Source organism: Podarcis liolepis (genome assembly GCF_965112155.1).
Source record: "Podarcis liolepis genome assembly, chromosome: 7".
Lineage (NCBI taxonomy): Eukaryota > Metazoa > Chordata > Lepidosauria > Squamata > Lacertidae > Podarcis > Podarcis liolepis.
Window position 1 is genome coordinate 33,055,354 of NC_139561.1, and position 21,349 is coordinate 33,076,702.

The window sequence follows — 21,349 nt, forward strand, 5'->3', positions numbered from 1 at the left end:
TGAAAATAAAGTCTCTAATCTACAGTTTCTTTGTCTTAGTTTTTAATATTATTAAAGCACACATACTTAAGTAATAAGAAATGCAAAGGGCACAGACTATCAATTAAGGTGGAGGGGAAAACAGATTTCAAATGCATATACGCTAGTAGCATTTGAAAAGCACAAAACACCACAGGCAATAAATTAAACAAAAAGACAACAGTGTTGTTTTGCCTGTATTGTTGGAGATAAAGCTTTTTTATTTTTTAAAAAAACTATTATAAAAATATTTATTTATTTGTGGCTTCTGAAAGCGTGAGTGAAGCCGTTCCTGGAGCTATATTTGATAAAGTTTGCGATCCAAGTTTGAAAACATTTTGACAGCTCCTTTGTGGTACATATTGTTAGAGCAAATAGGGCCGGCCATCTTAATAAATATCAGGTGATGAATTTTTTTTGCCTCCAGGAACAAAAATGGTTAAATGCTGAATCTTTATGTTCCTTGTCTAAATGCTTCCCCCCCCCAACTCCTTCTTCCTGCTGAAAACAAGTTTAGAATTAAAGCATATCACTTTACACATATTGCATGCATATTAGTGAGACACAGCTGTTTATGCCTCACTCTTAAGAGCCATATGATTAAGTTATGGGATATCAGATAATCCAAAGTCTCTCTCTATTGGTCACCGTCCGCAGACAAAGGCTTTTTAGTTTTAAGTCCATTTAATGACAGAATGTCCAATTCGACAAATGTGTGAGTAATTCCAATGGAACACCTGTGGCTCCCTCTGCTAGACTATGGAAGAGAAGATATAAAATGTCATTACAGTAGCATGCAGTGTCTGACTTTTATCTTTAAAGGGGGGGGGGGTATTCAGTCTGTTACTCCAGCTCAAACTCACACCATCATGCTCAGGTTCCCAGGATTTCCAGAAAGATGAATGACATCCTACTTATACAAAGTGTAGTCGACTTTTCTCTTTTTTATGTTTGCGCAATAAGGACAGAGCAGGGTGGAGAGATTAGATAGACATATAGATGACAAATAGGGATGTGTGTGTGTGTAGACACACACACACTTACATATAAATATATTAGCAGGTTGATTTCATGGAAACATGTGAGTTCCAATGGCAGGTACATAATTCATAGGTGACTTGAGGAAGGTCCCCAGTAGGGCTTAGGGAGTCACTGTCAGTCAGAGTAGATAATACTGACCTAGATAGAACAGTGGTCTGCCTCAACTGAGTGTTGACTTTTTCAATTTTCAAATTCCAAAATAATAATAAAGAGGGGTGCTAAAAAGCTGTAACATGACTTGGGGATTCAAAATATATTTTAGTTAAATTAATATAATTTAGGGGTTTTTTTGTAAATAAAATGTGCGTGAAATTGCACAGAAATAATTAAATATGATTGCCAAGAACTTGAAGTTTGTTTGCTTGCATGTTTGTTTGTTTGTTTGTTGTTAAGAATTACCCGACATTTTCGGAAGGTAAAATGTAAACTCTTTTGTTTTCCAAAAGCAGATTATGTACTTCATCAAACGTAGACTTACCAAGGTCACAAAAAGAACAGCAGATTTGAATTCCTCACACCCAAAAACATACTTTAAAGACCCCCTCACTGAAGAAATTTGCAAAAATTGTTTCACCCCCTAAAATGACACGCCCCAAAGGTGGCTTCCCGTGTGCCTCGGTTGATTAATCTGTAATCCTTTTTATTAAACTTATTTCATCCCTCTGAAGTCAGTAAGACTCTCAAACACCTGAAATCCACATGATTCGCCTTAACTGGGCTATGAACTAGGCAGTAAGTTCATATTCAAAATGCATTGCCAACTTCCTTATAGTCCTAGCATTCACCCATTTGGGTATGTAGCCAGCAGCATCACCTCAAGGCCTTATTTTTACGCTTTGATTAATTCAGAGCAGGACTTTTGCAGCCATCAGGGCAAATCTCAAAATGACACCAGGTGGCAGGTGGACCAGAATTGGGAATCGCTCCAAATTTATCCAAACCAACCCACCATCTGGTCCCTCTTATTTGAGCTTTGCAACATCCAGGGTTAAGTGAACAGACATCCTGGCATTTGAGGTGATGTCAAGAGGTAGCAAAGTTCTGTCTGTCAAAGTAATGCCCATAGCTGTAATGACTTGCTTGTCACACACAAGTTCATCGTTAAATGATGGAAATGCCTATGCAAATCAGGTGACAAGAGGAAAATTTACCTGAAACATCATCTTATAGCCCACTCGATCACTTTGATCTGCAGAGATGGCACCATTACAGGTGCCGCATAATTCTTGTTCTGCCTTTGTGAAAAAAAACAATCTTTTAGCGTGGCATTACCCACACTTTGGAACTCCCTGCCTATTGACATCAGGCGGGTGCCTTCACTGTGCTCTTTTCAGCACCTGTGAAAAACAGTTTTGTTTAGGCAAGACTACCCAGACATGTAGGGACACGGGTGGCGCTGTGGGTTAAACCACAGAGCCTAGGACTTGCCGATTGGAAGGTCAGCGGTTCGAATCTCCACGACGGAATGAGCTCCCATTGCTCAGTCCCTGCTCCTGCCAACCTAGCAGTTCGAAAGCACCTCAAAGTGCAAGTAGATAAATAGGTACTGCTCCAGCAGGAAGGTAAACGGCATTTCCGTGCGCTGCTCTGGTTCGCCAGAAGCGGCTTAGTCATGCTGGCCACATATGCTGGCTCCCTCGGCCAGTAAAGCGAGATGAGTGCTGCAACCCCAGAGTAGGTCACAACTGGACCTAATGGTCAGGGGTCCCTTTACCTTTACCTTTACCCAGACATGTAGAATGTTGACATTTATTTTAATCTGTTTCCAGTTTATTGCTGATTTTATCCTTTAACGTTTCAAAGAGCTGTTTTGACTGGCAATCTTATTGTTTTATTCTCTATTAAGCCACTTTGAGGGATTTTCTTTGCGGTCAAGCGGTGTATAAATTTTATGAAATAAACAACAATTGAGTAGATATTACCAAACCACCCAATTCGTTTCAATGCAATAGCATTCATTTCCCCCAAAAAAGGTTCTTTAAGAAAGGGCAGCCTGAAGCATAGCTGCCGACAAGCACAGATATGCTCTTAGGGTGCATTTACTCAGTCCACGTAGCTCTTCTATATGTAAACAAGCTATCGTAGCTTTTCATATTGTAGACAGAACTTTTGCCTCTCCTCCCCCTCAAACTTAGGGCTCCTTCACATTTTCATTTGCCCTGCCGTTTCCCCCCAGGAAAACCTGGGGTTTCAGAGGTGCCAACTTGAATAGAATATTGAAAGGCAGGTAAGCCCCATCCCACAAAGTATCTTGAGGGAGGAGACCGAAGGGACCTTCGCTCCTAGGAGTTGGCTCCTTAGTTCTGAATCAAAACAAGCAGCAATTGGGTTTTCTGATGCTTGCTGTTTGTTTTGATTGAGGACGAAAGAGTGGGTTTTCCAGGGAAAGCAGTAGAAGAAAGACAAAACCGCTCTGACACGTTTTCTAGGCACAGAACAGGCAGAACTATGACTCCCATAATTCTTGTCAACGTGAAATCTGACATTCAGTCGCCAGTCACCTGTCCATCCAACATATCTGTGAACTGAAATAAGTGAGCAGGTTGGGAATTAAGCTCCCAACCTTCATAGATTCAGTTGACAGTCTGAGCATTGCTTACCCAAGTAAGTGGGTAACTGTCTGAGCTCATGGTGTGTGGACTCAGTTTCCTGGTCACACGGAGAGCTCTGATGAATGTGCAACTGAAATAAATGCAGGCTCCATTCAGACCATGCAGAAGTCAGAGTGGATCTAAGAGGTATATTTCTACTCCTTCCTGTCCATGCATTCATGACCATATATAGTATGGGAACCCTGGGAACAGGGTTGCATATCAATAAATCAGATTATAGACATCCATAGGTGTACCAGACTATATATTTTTTTGTTTCCTGCACTTGTATCCCACTTTTTTCTCTCAGAGCAGCTCAAGGTGGCATACAATGGTTCTTCCCTTCCTCATTTTATCCTCACAACAACCCTATGAGGTAGGCTAGGCTGAGAGGCAGTGACTGGCCCCTGAGTTCACCCCGTGAGCTTCATAGCTGAGTGGGACTTGAACCCTGCTCTAACCACTACACCACACTGACTCTCTTTATCTTGTAGTTTGGGCATGATCAATGGACCCTGACATTAAAAAAAAAATATTGACCAATGAACACTGATACAACTTTTTTAAATGAAGGCACAGGTGTGGCAAAGTAATTTGGGGTTGCACTAACAAGATCTGAAATGATGGCCATTCCTCTGCTGGTTTCAACAGATCTAGAAAAAGCTAATGCTATAAAGATCATCAGCTCCAAAGGCTTGCAGAGAACAGAGAAGAAAATATGAATGCAAATAGGTAAAGAGAGAGAGAGGGGAAAAAACTCATTTGAAAAAAAACATTTGAGGGATGAAAACGAGAAGAGTTCCCACCAATGTTTTAAAAGAAGAAAGGTAGAAGTCAGCAAGCAACTTTAATACTAATGGATGGGGCAACCGATGTAACACTTATGCTTAATAACAGCTCTAGGGAAGATCAAGGAAATTAAACACCAGTAAGCTCAACTTCAGCAGTGGGGAAGATATTGGAAACACTAATCAGGGACAAAACAGGGAAAGTTATGATTTAATTAAAGATATTCAGCATGGATTCACAAAAGGGAGATCATACGTAACAAAAACTAATAGAATATTTTGGGGAGGGGGGAACCGCACCGGCAAAAAAAGAATTGAAGACGGATGCTGTGAGCATGATTAACAGCCCCCTGTGTTTCGTTACCACCTGAAACACTGAGCCACTATCCATATCCCATTGTTGTCAGCGAAAAAGCTTGCATGGATTCTTGCAGGATTTGGTTTTGCTCCTGAACTTCAGATGTTCCGTCAAAGTCGTGGCCTGCCAAGGATGGTACCAGGGAGTAAGACGCTGACAGCAAACGTCTTTCTTATATGGATAATAAAAGTAAGAAATCATGGGGCCAAAACTTGATGCATCTTAGTCCTAAACCACCCAGACCTGGCAACCTCAGACATTCCTGGAGTGCAGATGTCACCAAGGCTGTAAGCTGTGCAAGAGTGGCTGATACTGTAACTGCAGACTGGGTTGAGCAGTGCTAATGTTTCCCAGGCAGAGACGCAAGCCAGTGCGTCCAATCTCAGGCCAAAATTGTTTCCAATAATTTCTTCCAGCCCCAAGCAGCACTGGTAGCTGCTGCACTGTCAATGAACTGTATAGTATCCCAGATCCCTTTCAGTTAGCAGAACGGCCAATTATGCAAGGGATGCATCCATCTGGCTAATGGTAGGGCCGGACCTGCTCCTGGCATTACTTTCCATGCTGGTTCCCTTTTGCAATCTGATAAAGGGGGCTGTCCTTTTATGATCTGATTTCAAGGAGAGAGGCATTAAAAGATGGTCTGTCCGATTTCATAATGAAACCGCACTGGTTGCTACCAGTTCTGGAGAAGAAATCAAGCTGATCTTAAGAAGCAGCAATTCAGATGGAATTTATTGATATGAGCATAAGATGAAAGGTGTGTGGATCTGCCAGCATCAGTAGGAATGACAAGACATTTAATGAGAATAGAAGGATCTACTCAAAATAAAATACAGACTGCGCACTAAGGCTGAAACAATTTCTTAATCAATTTGCATCTGTATCTATGTAGTTCTCCATTAAATACTACTACTACTACTACTACTACTACTACTACTACTACTAATAATAATAATAATAATAATAATAATAATAATTTACCCCGCCCATCTGACTGGGTTGCCCCAGCCATTCTTATGTCATTAAGAAATAAGAGCCACAGTTCCCTGAATTAACTGGACACGTGTGGCAGCTCCATCTTCCCACCAAACAAATGTTTGCTACAGCTCACAAGTTTCAGATAAGTATTAATCCTAAATCAGAAAGAACAACACTATCTTTCAGAAAATACTTTCAGACAGTGTTTAGGCCATGTCACTCCAAGAAGCCACCCAACTCGTATTTCATGACTCAAATTGCATGGTCAAGGACCACGACAGTCTACAACAGGGTAGACTGTGAGTTAAGATTAAATTATTCTTCGTAACTATTAAGAAATTTAGGATTAACTCAAGTGCACTATCCAATTAGTCATCATAAGGAAAATGTGAAAGTGCTAAAAATGTTTGTCCATAAACCAATAGGTGGTATTTTCAGCCAGTCTGTATGGAGCCTAGACACCTGCACTGGAGAATTAAGGTGTATTTGTATGTGTGATATACCATCATTTTCTAAATGGGAAAAAATGAAAATTGAACACCAATACTTTCTTCAGGCCTGCTTCTTTCTTTCTTTCTTGTTGACATTTTTGTAGATTGTGACAAACATTCATTCTAACATAATTGCCTACATTTTCTTCTTCTTCTTGAATTCCCTATAGCTACAGAGAAATGCTGGAATCCATTATTGAGCTACCCTGATGGCAGGCACTTGATTGACATTTATCTATTTGAAACATTTCCATGCCTTCTTTCCAGGGCTCAAGGTGGCGTACAACAATTGTGATAGCACATTAGAATGCAAATAAACATCAAAGACAAAAGGCACAACAGCAATCTAGTAAAATAAAATAAATAAAATAAAATAAAATAAAATAAAATAAAATAAATAAAATAAAATAAAAGGGGGAAGGAAAAACCAAGGAGGTAGTCAGCAAGAATAATGTTTTGTGATCCCTGCTAAAAGACAGCAAGAAGAGCAAAGACACCCTTTGAGGTAGGGGTTAAAGAGGGGGAGACTGCCCCACAGTCTTGGAGCAACTGGTTTAAAAGTCCTGCTTCTGGCCACAAACATTCCCACTTTATGCAGAAGATGAATTTGAGGCAGAGGGTAAGAAGCTGTTGACAGCAGACTCCAGTCCTCACCCCTCTAGGGCAGGCATGTCCAACTCCAAAGAGACTGTGATCTACTCACATTATAAAAATACTGGTTGTGATCTACCCATTGTTATTGACAGGCGAAGCTTTTTTTAAGGGAGGCAAAGTTGTTGTTGAGCTTTTTTTAGGGGAACCAAATCTTTCTTTGGGGGCGGGGAATCACTAAGCATCTCATGATCCACCGTGTCCAGTGATCTACCAGTAGATCATGATCTATCTGTTGGATATGCCTGTTCTATGGCATCATCACAGCCAACTGTGTGTGTGTGTGTGTGTGTGTACACACACACACAATTGTCTGGTGTGGTGATGGGCTGAGTAAGGCTGTGGTGGTCCTGCTTCTCAGCAGATAAGTCTTGGATAGGGTTGCCAGGGCCCAAACCTGAGACCTAGTGACAGCCACTGGTTATGTCATAAAGCATGAAACATTGAGCATTAACCAGAGTCACTGAGAATATGTCATCAAACTCCTTCCCGCCACTAAGCACCAGAGACGGAGGTTAATTGGGAGAAGGGAGCTGAGGAGGGTCTGTGCAATAATTTGCAGCCTGCTTCTACCAGGCTGAAACATGCAAGCTGAAAATACAATCTTCATAATAGTAGTAGTAGTAGTAATTTAAGGAACTCCTGCCATCCTGGAGTTCCAAGCCCTCCCTCTGCCACCTGGAAGTTGCCACCTGAAAACTTCAGGTCAGCCCTGGAGGTCTGGCAACCCTAAACCCAGAAAACAGCAACAGCAGGAGCAGCAGCCATACAACTGGGAAGCTCCGCAGCTGACAAAGGCTTGCACCTGGAAGCCTTTATTATCCCAGAGGAGGAAATTGAAAGGGAAGCGATAAGCATTCCAGACTCTGGGGTGGAGACTGTGAGTGTCAGAACTCCAAATCTCAGGGAAGGGGGAAGGGATAACAGAGAAAAGCCACATTCACATCATACATTTGAAAAAAGCTATGGTACCATAGTAGTGATGCCACAGCATCCATAGCAGTGACCAGAGGAGGAATGACCACTCGGAGGAGCACAGAGAGAAGAAACGGCACGGGGCATCTATGGCAGCACAACTAGACACCTTCAACTGCCCCATCTGCAACAAAACATCTCTCTCTTGTATCGGTCTCTACAGTCACAGCAGGTGCTGTAACCTTCCAAGAGTTTGACTTCATCCCCAAATGTGCACTCCTCCTTCATCTCCCAAGACAGATGGGTACCAACAAGAAGATCCCACTTTAAACAGTCATGGCATCCCACAAAGAATTCTGTGAGCTGTAGTTTGCTAAGGGTGCTGATAGTTGTTAAGAGACCCCCCTTACCCTCACAGAGCTGCATGTCACCCAGTAAGAGGGATTATTAAACCACTCTGAAAATTGTGGCTCTGAGAGGGGAAGTGGGGCCTTCTAACAACGCTCAACACCCATAACAAACTACAGCTCCCAGAATTCTTTGGGGGAAGACATAGCTGTTCAAAGTGGTATCATAGCACTTTAATTGTATGGTGTAAATGGGACCAGGGACGACTTCCTTTTTTAAGAGATAGCCAAGCAATATTATTTGAATTTAGTTCCTGGTGATGAGAAGAGGTTGGGACTTCCTGTAGGGGCAATAGCCCCACCAGGTCTTCTCTATAACCCTGACTCAGAAGGATCCCAGGCTGCTGGCCTCTCTTAAAGAAAAAGTAAATTGTAGCACAGGGTCTGATTGGGGGACCACAGATGCAACAGACATCCCCCACCTCCACTGAAATCAATGTCAATACTACCAATTTTGGATTGTACCCACAATTGTGAAGTCACAGCAAAGATGCAGAAGCAGAGCAACATATCTTCCAACTAAGAAACATATTCTTTCAAGTAAGGGGGGAGGGAAGCCTAGAGGTTGGGGGGAGAGCCCTCCCTGCAAATAGAAAGCTAGCACATCAAGAAAAGCTTTTCATGTGGTAGAGCATACAAACATGCCAAATTCCTAAATGTGGTCCAGGAAGAGCTGTAACATGTGACATTTCTAACCGCGTACTTCAACTCTCAGAGAGGAAAGTGCAGGATTAATTGTTTCACCATTTATTCAGTAATGATGCCTAGCCCCGGGATAACAGGTGTTTTTATGTTTGCTTGCACAAATGGAGCTTCTCTGCTCACAAAGGATCCCCATTTGTCCCAAAAGAGGAAATGAATTTATTTGCATGGTTTTTATCCATTGAATTTGGATTGGAACTCATGGCAAGAGAGCCATGTATGGGAGTCTAAGCACGGCATCCCCAGATAAAGAGCAGGATGCATTTTTAACTGCTTCTTCTCCCCACCTGACACTTGGCAGTTTTTCATTAGGAAATGTGTAAGGGGGCTTACAGTTATCTAAATAATACTAAACTCACAATAAAGCCTGAATAATGTCCTCCCCTCATTGAAAACCAAAACCACAAATACAAGCTGAATGAAAACAAATTGTGAAAAAATACCTGTCTGGATTTTCTCTTGAAAATCAGTCATTGAGAATCATCTGTCAGTAAGACAAAATTAATTACTACATGTGAAATGGAGAAAATCAACATAAATTTAAATATTGCATAATATTACAAAAAAGAATAGGTAATCCTATTATCTATTAGTTATATATGTCTGCAATCTAAAATACCCTCGCCCCTACCCCCAAAAAACTGACATTACATCATTAGATTTAACAAATATTTTTTAAACAGATATTGTGTGGGGAAAACTGCCTCCAAAATATAGTAACTTGCAAAATTCAGACATCTTTTTTGTTATTCGTTTGGTGGTAATGGAGAATCCAATTTGATTTGAGTGTACCTTTAAACCTATGCCAACCTGGACCAGTTTTAATTCACACAATCATTGTTGTGTGCATCTCCGATAGCTTCATGTGTGTGATGAACAGGTCACCCGAATCATTCACCTTGTGTGCTTGTCATTGGTATGCCATCCCTACTTAACCCACAATAAGGTTGGTGGTATGATTCAAAAGCAGGCCCAAAGTAAAGGATTCGGATCACCCACTTGCCTAGACCACTCTGGGCAGGAAACTGTGGCCAGGTGCGTACAGAGCCATTGTGAGAACTGTCTCTGATCCAGCCTGCACCCTCAATATAACATGGCACTCCCATCAGCCACATTACCCCAATCACTGTCAGGACAGTCCCAAGGCATTTTGTCATGCAGACATGACACAGAGGTGTGTCCCAGGTTCCCTTGATCGTGTCACACAAAGGACGCTGGGACTCTGAACCTATGTGGGAATGCATAGAGTTGCACGTCTGTAACTTCTCGGTTTCTGCTGAGGTCGCCTGCCGTTTCACTGGCAACTATTTGAATGGCTTGGGTTGTCTGATTGGTTGCTACCATGAGTGGCACAGACCTATCCTAGACTTCTTCAAGGTAGAGAGGGAGTGCAGTGCGGTCACCCATGCTGCTCTTTTCCTTAAGCTAGGGAAGGCAACACTGCTGAAGTGGATGGATCTGGGTGTCTGCAAGGCCAGGTTAGCATCAAAGGTCACCTTGATGGGCACTCTGTTCCCAAACACAAAGCCATGCCACACACAGAGAGAGATGCAAGTCCAAGCATATGGAGTTAAAAAGGAAACCCGAACGGACCCCTGATCTGTTCAGAGACACTATATTGGCTTTATTAGGTACACAACACAGGGAATTACCATAATGTCCCCAAGCAAACTTTATTCAGTGTTTATGTAGCGCTAGGGTTTGCCTATATACAATTAAATCAAGTGTTGCAAATATATTAAACCTGCATTTTAATTTGACAAGTGAATTTAGAACTGGGACATGTTTGAAAAGGGTTTCTGGAATTCTAGAGTGTTGCATGTGCTAATGGTTCTGTGTTTATACCTGGGAGGAGGGGAAACTTTGAGACACATCCTATATTGTCATGTGCTCATGGCACAGAAGCCGTGTGTGTGTGTGTGTGTGTGTGTGTGTGTGTGTGTGTCAGTAAGGAGAATGACATGGGTGCCTAGCTGGTGCATGTGAAACAGCAAAGTAGCCATCTTCAAATGTCTTAAGGGCTGTCACATGGAAGATGGAACAAGCTTGTTTTCTCCTGCTCCAGAAGGTGAGACCCAAACCAATGGATTCCAATGACAAGAAGGGAGATTCTGATTAAATATTAGGAAGAATTTTCTGACAGTAAGACTTGATTGACAGTGGAACAGGCTTCATCAGAAAGTGGAGCACTCTCCTTCATTGGAGGTTTTTAAAAGAGATGTTGGATGGCCCTTCTGTCAGGGATTCTTGAGCTGTGATTCCTGCATTGTAGGGGCTTGGACAAGATGACCCTTAGGGTCCCAACTCTACAATTCTGCATATGATTCTATGAAAATAACAGACTCTTCTCAACAAGGATTACCTGACTTGCAGTAGTGCTTCTTCCTTTGCTATGTTGCCTCTCACTGAAAGTGCTGGGCTTGTGCTCCCACCAAGACTAGTTCACTATGTTTTGCCTAAAGGTGCATGTTGACTTTTCACCAGCTCCCCCAAATATTGGTGTTAGCTACACCAGCACGAGGCCAACATGACAGTAAGTGGACAAAGCAAAATGCCTCTGTCCTCATGGTAAAAACATCTCATCAAATCTCCAAAAGGATACCATACGGTTTAAAGATATGCAGAAACATACTCCTCCTGCCTGCCTTAGATGGGTTCAAGCTGGGGCCACACCACAGCCAAATCAGAGAGGGGCAAGACATGTGTGGGAGGCAGGGGGCAAGCATATGTTGCATCCCACTGTTGACTGGGGGGTGGAACCAAAGCAGGCTATGTGAGCCATCTCTGCCTCTAGCTAGCCTCTTTTTGTTGCTGTCTCAGCACCCATTCTCCCACCTAGGGCTGCAGCATAGGATTAGCTGGTTGCTTAAGGGCTGAAAAGAATATCTGCACCAATTTTTTTTCTCCCCCCTTTTTATAACTTTCTACCACAATTTATTTTTCTCATTAATTGATGGAGAGTGTCGGGGAAAATGCTGAAGAGATTTGCAGCACAACACTACTTTGATCTGATCCAGCTGGGCTCTTACGTTCATATATTAATCCTGCCATGTACCCAGAATTACCCCTATTTATACTTTCAAGGGATGGAAACACATATATCAACTGCATGCGTCAAAGCTGCTAAGAATCTGTCAGAGGTGGGTGTGAATTGCCTCCCAGACTCTTCAAATCCAGAGGAAAGCTGTGCAGTGCACTAGATCAAGAATGGATATAGGCCAGGCCAGGCCAGACTCAGCTCCCTTTCAGCCACCAAGCCACGAGTAAATTACTCTCTTGTAACCTACCCCACTTTCACTGGATTGTTCTGCAATAAATCCATCTATGATGTCCTGAGCTTCTCGGAGGAAGCGGTGGGGTGTGTTTGTGTGAAGCACAATACAGGATGGTTGCATCTCACATGAAGCTTTGACACATGAAGCTTTGACACATGCAGATGATATATGCGTTTGGATTTCAATCATACATGGTTGAAATTGTGCAAGTTAAATCCAGGTGAGGCAGAGAGCTTAAAAAACTCTTTTTGCACCAAGTCCTCTGGGGTTAGCCAGCATGGAAAGAGCTTTAAATCTCTTCACCTTGCTGTGAGTGGAGACAAGACCACCTGAGTTCACATGAGATCTCGCAGGAGCATCCGCAGCCTTCCAGAGCTGATGTACTAAGCAGGCCTTGTACCCAAATCCTCAAGCAAGGTGGAGAGCTTAAAAGCTCTTTTCATGCCATGTCCACTCGGGGTCACCGGCTGGGAAAATAGCTTATAATCTCTCTCTCTTTTTTTTACTGGGCAAGGTCCTCTTGCCACATGGGCTCTGGGAGTACAGGGGATTCTTGCTTTCTCCCTTCTCCTGTGGGGCAGCTCCAAGGGTTTGGCTATGTGTGATTTGAATACGTGGAACCCCAGAACCAAGCCTCCGTGTAAGATGTGATTGCACTGTAAATAAAAACCTACCCCGCAAATTATCCTTGGGAACGTTCTGACAACTTATTAATGGAACTGATGAGACTTTGCAATGACAAAGCTTGAGAACTCTTCAGATGGGCTGTGCAGTTGCAAGGGAATTCCCTGTCCAAAAATTCTTGCTTATGAATTGATCCCCAGTGACTCATTCTTTTGAATTCGTACAGAACAGCCTTGGACCCTCAGACGTGTTTGTATCTACGATGAAGGCACAGCATTTCTATTATCTTCTTAAACATAGCTTACTTTCAACATTGCTGCCCCCACTGAGAACAATTCCATGATTACAACGGATAAGGTTCAGGCTTGGCCTGGAAATTCCGGCCTGATACTTTCAGAGCTTAGTGAAAACTGTTTTATGGCAGAAGCTTTATGCTATATATATATATATATATATATATATATATATATATATATATATATATATATATGATATAAATCCTAGCTCACTTTTTATTATCCTTTCCCTTCTCCCAAGGAAACTGTTCACGGTTTAATTTAGAATTGAAGATTTTATGCCACAGAACAAAAATGGGAATATGTATGAGCATATGCAACCCCCCCCCCCCCAAAAAAAGAGACACGCAGAGAGGACTAGAATCTTACGTCAATCTGATTTTCAGACTTTGACTATAGACACCTGGGCTCAAATTTCTGCTTAGCCATGAAGTTCACTGAACAATACACTATTTCAATTGAGCATGCCTCATTGCATTTAAAGCATTCTTGTACAACTTTGACAGTCATGGCTTCCCCCCAAGAAGCCTGGGAACTAAAGTTTGTTAAGGGTGCTGGGAATTGTAACTATGTGCCCTTGAAAAACTACAGTTCCCACGATTCTTTGGTGGAAGCCATGACTGTCAAAGTGGTTTGAGCGCTTTAGATGCATGGTGTGAACGTGACCTATTGTCCGTGTAAAATACGTCGAAGGTTAAGCTAATAATTTACTTTTATATTTTGTGCATGCCTGTGTGTAACGAATTTATATATAGTTCACAGTGGCAAAATGTAGTAGGGACTGATGGAGACCCCCCCAGTTTCCTGAAATTCTGGGGAAACTGGTTTGTTAAGGCTTGCTGGAAACTAGAACTCTGTAACGGGTAAAGTACATTGGGGCGTAGAGTAGGCGTGCCAGTGGGGCCATGGCCCCGGATGTGGATTTTTGAGGGGGAGAAAAGCAGGCACCTCCATGCAGATGTCCCCAGTGTGGCCCAGCCCAGCGCTCCCAGTGTCAGAGGAGCCAATGCTCAGCACTGGTACAGGCCGTGCTAGTGGTGCCTGCTTCATTTCTGCCAAGTGCTGCATTGCCTGGTCAATCATTTTATTCCACAGGCCGACAGGCAGCACAACATACCCCTGCTTGGCTCCAATGTGGGGCGGGGTACCTCCGTCAATGTCAGCAGTGAGGGCTGGGGTGCCACAGTAGGCTCCCTCACCTTCGGCCCCCCCTGCCCCCCAGCGCTCATGTACCTTGCTGTCGCTTGCTCACGCAATGCCACTGAACTACAACGCCCAGAATTCTCTGAGGGGAAGGATGTGCTTCGAATGTGTGGTGTGTACACAGCCTAAGTGACACAAGAGGGAAGCACTGTGTAAATATTGCCTGCCTGTCCACACATACGTAAAAATAAAATAAAAAATGCTGCCCCTTTTCAGACATTCAGTGACTGTGAGCTTGCGAGAACTGGGATTCTGCCATATGTTCCCTTTTAAAAGATTTGTGAGTGGTATCCAAGTAAGTTCTACCTAAAACAGGCCCATTTAATTGAAGTTAACCCTCTCCATTAACTTCAACAGGTCTACTCTGAGTAGGACTTCCTCTGCACTACACATTTAAAGCTGTATCATACCACTTTAAACAGTCATGGCTCCCCCCCCCCAAGGAATCCTGGGAACTGTAATTTTTTTTGGGGGGGGGGCAATAGTTGTTAGGAGACCCCTATATTCCTCTCAGAGAGCAGCAGCTCACAGTGTTCCCTGGAAAGAGGGACTGATTGTTAAACCACTCTGAGATTCACTGCTCCAGGCTGTTGGTTCCCAAAACAAATGAAATCATCCCACATGGGTATGAGAAGGTGCAGGGTCAATCTCCAAATCTGGATCAAGAGGCTGTCAGCTGGTTCCCTAAATATCAACTACATCAAGCATCAGGTGGTCTGAGAAATGGGACAAGGTCCTTCACCCTCATCTAAGTTTGCACTTGGTCATCAAAACTGCACTCCAGAGCAACGGCTGGGCAAACTCCCAAGTTATGGCTGGCAAATTTGCAGATGCTCACTAATACAACGGCAAAAGCACAAATAGGTCTAAATGGGTCTTTATAGGCACCATCCACAGAGTGTATTTGCCAACACGCATCTCCGGTTGCCAAAGTTAGAAAACGCCTGATACTGCAAGCACTCCATTTTAGTCTTTCTTGTCTTTCCTCACTAAATACACTTATAAAAAAAAGAAAAAAAGAACAACGGCCAAGAACAATTGTAAGCTTAATAACAGTTGAAGAATATTCAGCAGATGGCACCATCTAGACTCAACTAATTTCTGGCCAAGCAATCTAAATCCCAGTTGTAGGCAAGGACACATAAACAAAATTTGGTATCGATGAATAGGGAAAGTGGTGACAAATAAGAGGAGCTGATGATGGCATCTGTCTATGCTGTAATTGTGTTAGTGTTTGTGAATGTGGCTAATGCAAAAAATTCATAATAGACTAGGTTCGGATTTCTCACCAGTTGTGCTCCTGATACTAAAGGACCAAAGAACAGAAGTGTAAGTGACTTAATACCATTGGTTTGAGATGAAAGCAACCTCACTTGAACAGAATGCTGAACCATAGTTTAGTGTAATGTGCAGGAGCCTACTTCCGCTCCATCCTCAGGCACAGCTGCAAGGCAAGTGGAAGTATCTCCTTTCATTTCCAACCAGCCAAAGTTTGCCATGATATCCGAACCAAGAACTGTGATGAGTTTCAGTTACAGTTTATCCAATCAAGTCAGGATCATAAGCTTGTCCAGGCAAGCCATGCTAGTTAACGCTAAACACAGTTCGTTCCAGTTGAGACATAACAACAAACCATGGCTGCAAACACTTCCAGTCACCTTCTTGTACCTGCACTGGAGAAAGAGAGGGGAGGAAGAGTGCATGAGTTCAAGGCTCTTTCACATAGCACTAAGCCATAGTTGAGTGTGACATCTGAACAAAGCCAGCTTTTTTTCACCGGTGATATAAGTGCATATAGATTTCCATTACTTATCTCGCTGGAGCCACACAGTTTTTAAAGCATCACAGTGATGACGAAGCACCTTAGCCATGTGGATGCAGATGATTAAAAGAAAGGGCTCTCTTTACCTGGAAATCTTAATTCTCATTCTTCCTGCAGCCCCCTCTCTAACTCTTGCAAGCTGGTGGAGAAGGCTGCTTTAACAGCATGCAGTGATTGGGGTAGGCTGAAAGGGACACAATAGAATATGGGACCAGAGGTAGCTCTAGGAGAATGTGACCAGTATAGTCACACTGTACATGGAGATTCTGGGGCACCAGAGCAGGCACCACCACTATTACTCCAATTGAAGGCGAGAGGCGGGGGGCAGGATTTTGGTGTTGCACAGGACACCACTAAAATTTGAGACGCCAAGGTCCACCACAGATGGGGCACATTTTTAAAAAAGAAAAGAAATAAATCAGTAGGATAAACATTCTCCATAGAGCTTAGCTGTGATTATGGATTCAGAGGCAGAGCTATTTACTATTTCCCCAATGAAATCAAGATAATGGAACTTAGGAAATGCATTCAAACTCTCCTGCCCCACCCTTTCACACAACACATCTCCACCTTGGTGGTATCCAAACCTGCCATCTTTATCTACACCAATGGATGCCTAATTTGATCTTCCATTTACCCTGGCTTCTGATAACTGAAATAAAGGTAAAGGTACCCCTGCCCATACGGGCCAGTCATGTCCGACTCTAGGGTTGTGCGCCCATCTCACTTAAGAGGCCGGGGGCCAGCGCTGTGTGGAGACACTTCCGAGTCACGTGGCCAGCGTGACGAAGCTGCTCTGGCGAGCCGGCACCAGCGCAGCACACAGAAACGCCCTTTACCTTCCTGCTAGAAAGCAGTACCTATTTATCTACTTGCACTTAGGGGTGCTTTCGAACTGCTAGGTGGGCAGGAGCTGGGACCGAAAGACGGGAGCTCACCCCGCCGTAGGGATTTGAACCACCAACCATGCGATCGGCAAGCCCTAGGCGCTGAGGTTTTACCCACAGCGCCACCCGCGTCCCTGATAACTGAAATACTTTGGCTAAAAACCCACTTTGCAGAATATTAGCTTAGCAATCCTGCAAGGCTGTATATTACAGTAGGTCTTTATACTGATCTAGATCAAGGGTTCTCAAACTGTGCTCTGCAGACCACCGAGCTTCCTTCAGGTGGTAGGTGCACAGTGTGTCTGTGGATCTGTGGTTGAAAACAGGAGTCACGTTAAATATTCACATTGATTTTTAATTTCATTTGAGCTGCTTATTTTATTTCTAGTATTGTAGTTTATTATATTCTGCAACAAACTACAATAGGTAAAAAAAAAGAAGTATTAAAAATACAATAAAAAAATCATACAGCATCTAGCACAATGCTTTACAACTGCTATGAAAAGAAATCATTAAGTGGTCCACGAAGACTTTCAGCAATTTTCACGTGTTCTGTGGGGAAACAAAAAGTTTGGGAACTACAAATCTGTACCACAGGTTAGTTTCATCTCCACTTGTAGTGAAGGCAGCTGTTTTGGAGAAAGAGAAATCAGAAGACAAACACACGAATTTACCACCTGCAGTGAAAGGTCGTATCTGCTTTGCTACCTGAGCCCAGCCTGTACTTTCCATATTGTTCAAACAGGCTCTTTGCTATCTGCCAACCGTACACGCAACTAAATTAAAATTGGCTCAGTGCTAACGAAACGTAGCAAATTGAGACAGAATCAGGTCAGATTTTTGTTTGAATTATCTTGCAGAGTTTCTAACCTGGCATGTTACTTAAATCAGCCCACCCCACCCTCACTCCCCAAATACTGTAAAAGGATATGCAGAATGGATGGAAAAGCTGGAAACGTATTTTCACCTTAGCCAACATCAATACACACACACATGTCCCATTCATTCATTCATTCCAATAGCTCTTGCATGGAAGATAGTTCTGTCCAGATAGATCAGTGGTTCCCAAAGTGGGTGGTAGCATTGCCTAGGGGGTGCTAAGATGCAAAGATAGTCCAGGAGGTTCTGGACTATCTGAATACCTGGTATCACTGGATCACATTCATCCATTGTGTTGAATAAATTAAACTAAATAGTTTTAATTGGATTTTGAATAAATGTGCAATTCGTTGTTACTATTTTGAATTTTGTTGTGTTATTATCTTCCTTAGTGATTTGTGCAAATCATTATTCTGATTGATGCTTTTTATAGGGTAGGGGGCACTGGGGGTGAGTTTATGGAACCAAGGGGGTGGTGGCCCCAAAACATCTGGGAAGTGCTAAGATAGATTACTTTGATGGGACATTCCTCTCTTTCCATGTACAGTGGTACCTCAAGTTAAGAACTTAATGCGTTCTGGAGGTCCGTTCTTAACCTGAAACTGTTCTTAACCTGAAGCAACACTTTAGCTAATGGGGCCTCCCACTGCCACCATGCAATTTCTGTTCTCACCCTGAAGCAAAGTTCTTAACCTGAGGTACTATTTCTGGGTTTGCGGAGTCTGTAACCTGAAGCGTCTGTAACCTGAAATGTCTGTAACCTGAGGTACCACTGTACAGAAGTTACAGTCAGATCATCTTATTTTTCCCACTGCAAAACATTTTTTTAAAAAATCATGCTGTTAATTACTCTACGCATCAATGAACTCACAAACTCTGGATAAAACAATCTGAACCAGCAGACCAATTTCTTTACATATATATTTTATTCCAAAAAAACCTGCACGCAACTCTTTCTCCTCTACAGGAAACCCAACATTTTTCATGTTAGACTGTAGCTAATTATTGATTGGTATCATAAGCTCGTCAAGCACTCAAAAGGAGCTTTCCAAGGAAAGTTTGTAGGCAAGCATATGGTAAACCCGTCCAGTCCATATGACTGGTTGAACGCCGACCATTAGTGTTGATACAATCTTCCCTCAATATTGTGACAGCAATTGTCAATGGGACTTAAATTGCTGTCAAACTTACCCGACTAACTTACAGCAGAACAGTCAGAGAAAGCCAGCTCAGTGACTCAAGCCAATAAGACCTTTTTTTTTTTTTTACCCCTTCTCCTCCTTCTCCTAAATGCTTGTTCATATTACCCATTTGTATAAAGGTCTTTATGGAGGTTTTTTTGTTTGTGTGTGGCTTCAGCAATTAGCAATCTGAACATTCAGCTGCCTCATGTACCGCAAACCAGCGTATATGAAATTGCATGTGTAGTTCCTTTCAGGTCAATTTTTTCAGCATGCTCCCTTGATTTCTTGATTATTGAGCTTGAAATCTGTGAGCAGAGCCACTCAATATATCTCCCACAACTCTCTTTGTGTATTTGAACAAGCAAAATAACTTCTTTCATGTGTGCATTCATGCATTCACACACAGACACATTAAGCACACTGGATATGATCCAAAGTCCACAAGGGACTAACAATGAAGAATGCCCCACTCTCACAGTTGCATGTTTTGCACATTCCTACACAGAAACAGGAATTTTGTGGTCTCTGTGTGCATGGAACTCTATGGGTTGTATCCAACACTAGTCCTACACAGAGTAGACCTATCAAAGTTAATGGACAAGGCTAACTTAGGTTCACTGCTTTCAGTGGGTCTACACTGAGTAGGGCTTAGTTGGCTGCAACCCTGTGTCCACAACAGAGCCTCAGCATACATACCAAAACCACTGGATTGTGACTTTTATTAGGAATTAAGTCAATGGAACTCTCTGGAGTTAAGGCAATGAACTTTTGCAGTCGTTTGTTTGGGATCAAGACTGAAGTTTCATGATTCTCATGAATCATGACATGCAAGTAAAATAATAAATATATTTATGAAGAAGTAATTTATTATTATTCCTATTTCAATGGAACTTCCATAGACGTATGCTCGACACCATGGTCTGGGTACAACAGATTTGCTAATTTTGCAAAGGACTAAACTTAGAAGCAGTTCCTTCACCTTACATCATTACTACTGACACACATTTGAGTTTATGGTCTGCTAGGATGCAAATATCCTCCAAGAAGCTCTTGGACCCTCAGCTCATGAAATGGAAAGTAAGTTCCATTGATTTCCATGGGACTCATTTCCTGAGTAAGTGTGCTCAGGATGATCCCCACATTTTAGGACACAATCAAGGAGAACACAGAAAAGGTTAACGGAACAAGGAGGAGGTAACATTTAGGAAACTGCACAAATTTGAAATAAAGCATTACTTCACAAATAATAAACAGGTTGCTTATGCAGTTCTGTTTTGAAAATCAGCAATAAAGGCATAACTGATTCCTTCCCTACATTATGAATTAAAAGCTGCAATTTTACATAAGCAGTAAATAGAAATGGTGCCCCTCTCCATTTAGGTACACTTTGCATTCATTTTGACTGAATAGGAAAAATGTAATTCAGAAATCTATGAGAGAGTTTTGGTTTTTTCATTCAACTTAAGCAACTTTCAAGAAAGCCACCACTGGTATTAATGAGATATATAAGCACATAAAATTCATCCCCATATCCCTATATGGGAAAAAGTCCAAACAAAAGGCAACATGTTCTCTTTGTTTACAATCTTCTCTCTTTCATCGATGACCTTTTAAAATATCTATTCTCACACATCCCTTAAAGAAATCACAGTTGTACTTAAATAGACTAGGAAAACTGGTGTGGGATTCCAACATCTTTATCATCTTCCTTTACCTGCTGTAAACAATTTTCCTCATTAATATGAGCAGTGGTAGGCTGAGTAGGCTGAGTATATTTTTTTATGATCATCAAATCAATTTTCATTATTTGAACAGGCAGCATGTATTGAAAACAGCCAAACCAAATGTCACCAAATGTGTCTCAGCTTTAAGGAATTCAGCCTGCTGTGATAGCAGGCAACACACGGGAACTGGGTGAATCCAAATATTAACACTCCAGTCCTGAACTTTTGGATCACTATGTCAGCCTGCAATGCCAATAATATCTGTAGTTATCACATCAAATGTTTCGTTGGTGTGCTGGTGTAGCTGTTGGTACATTGCATCTAAGCACTTAGAATCATAGAATGATAAAACTGAAGAGTTGGAAGGGACCTTGAGGGCAGGGCCAGATTTAGATGAAGAGACGCCCTAGGCTACTCCACTTGTGAGACCCCTCCCCATCCCCACCCTCACAACTCGAATAAAATGGAAGAGTGTTATAAACAAAATTGAGTGAAGCCAAGGATGATGACAG

General features: G+C 42.3%; 1 protein-coding gene across 5 annotated transcripts in view; it reads right to left on the reverse strand.

The window, feature by feature from the left end:
* The window catches only part of ZNF536 (zinc finger protein 536), a 450,709-nt gene that overhangs the window by 70,189 nt on the left and 359,171 nt on the right, over window positions 1–21,349 (reverse strand). For 2 of the 5 annotated variants that reach the window (XM_083513504.1, XM_083513505.1), the window contains exon 4: window positions 9,387–9,427. The exons of the other annotated variants lie outside the window; for them this stretch is intronic. In XM_083513504.1, the coding sequence (XP_083369630.1) occupies window positions 9,414–9,427 (14 nt within the window). In that variant the 3' untranslated portion in view covers window positions 9,387–9,413. The remainder of the gene's footprint in view (window positions 1–9,386; window positions 9,428–21,349) is intronic. 5 annotated transcript variants of the gene reach the window in all.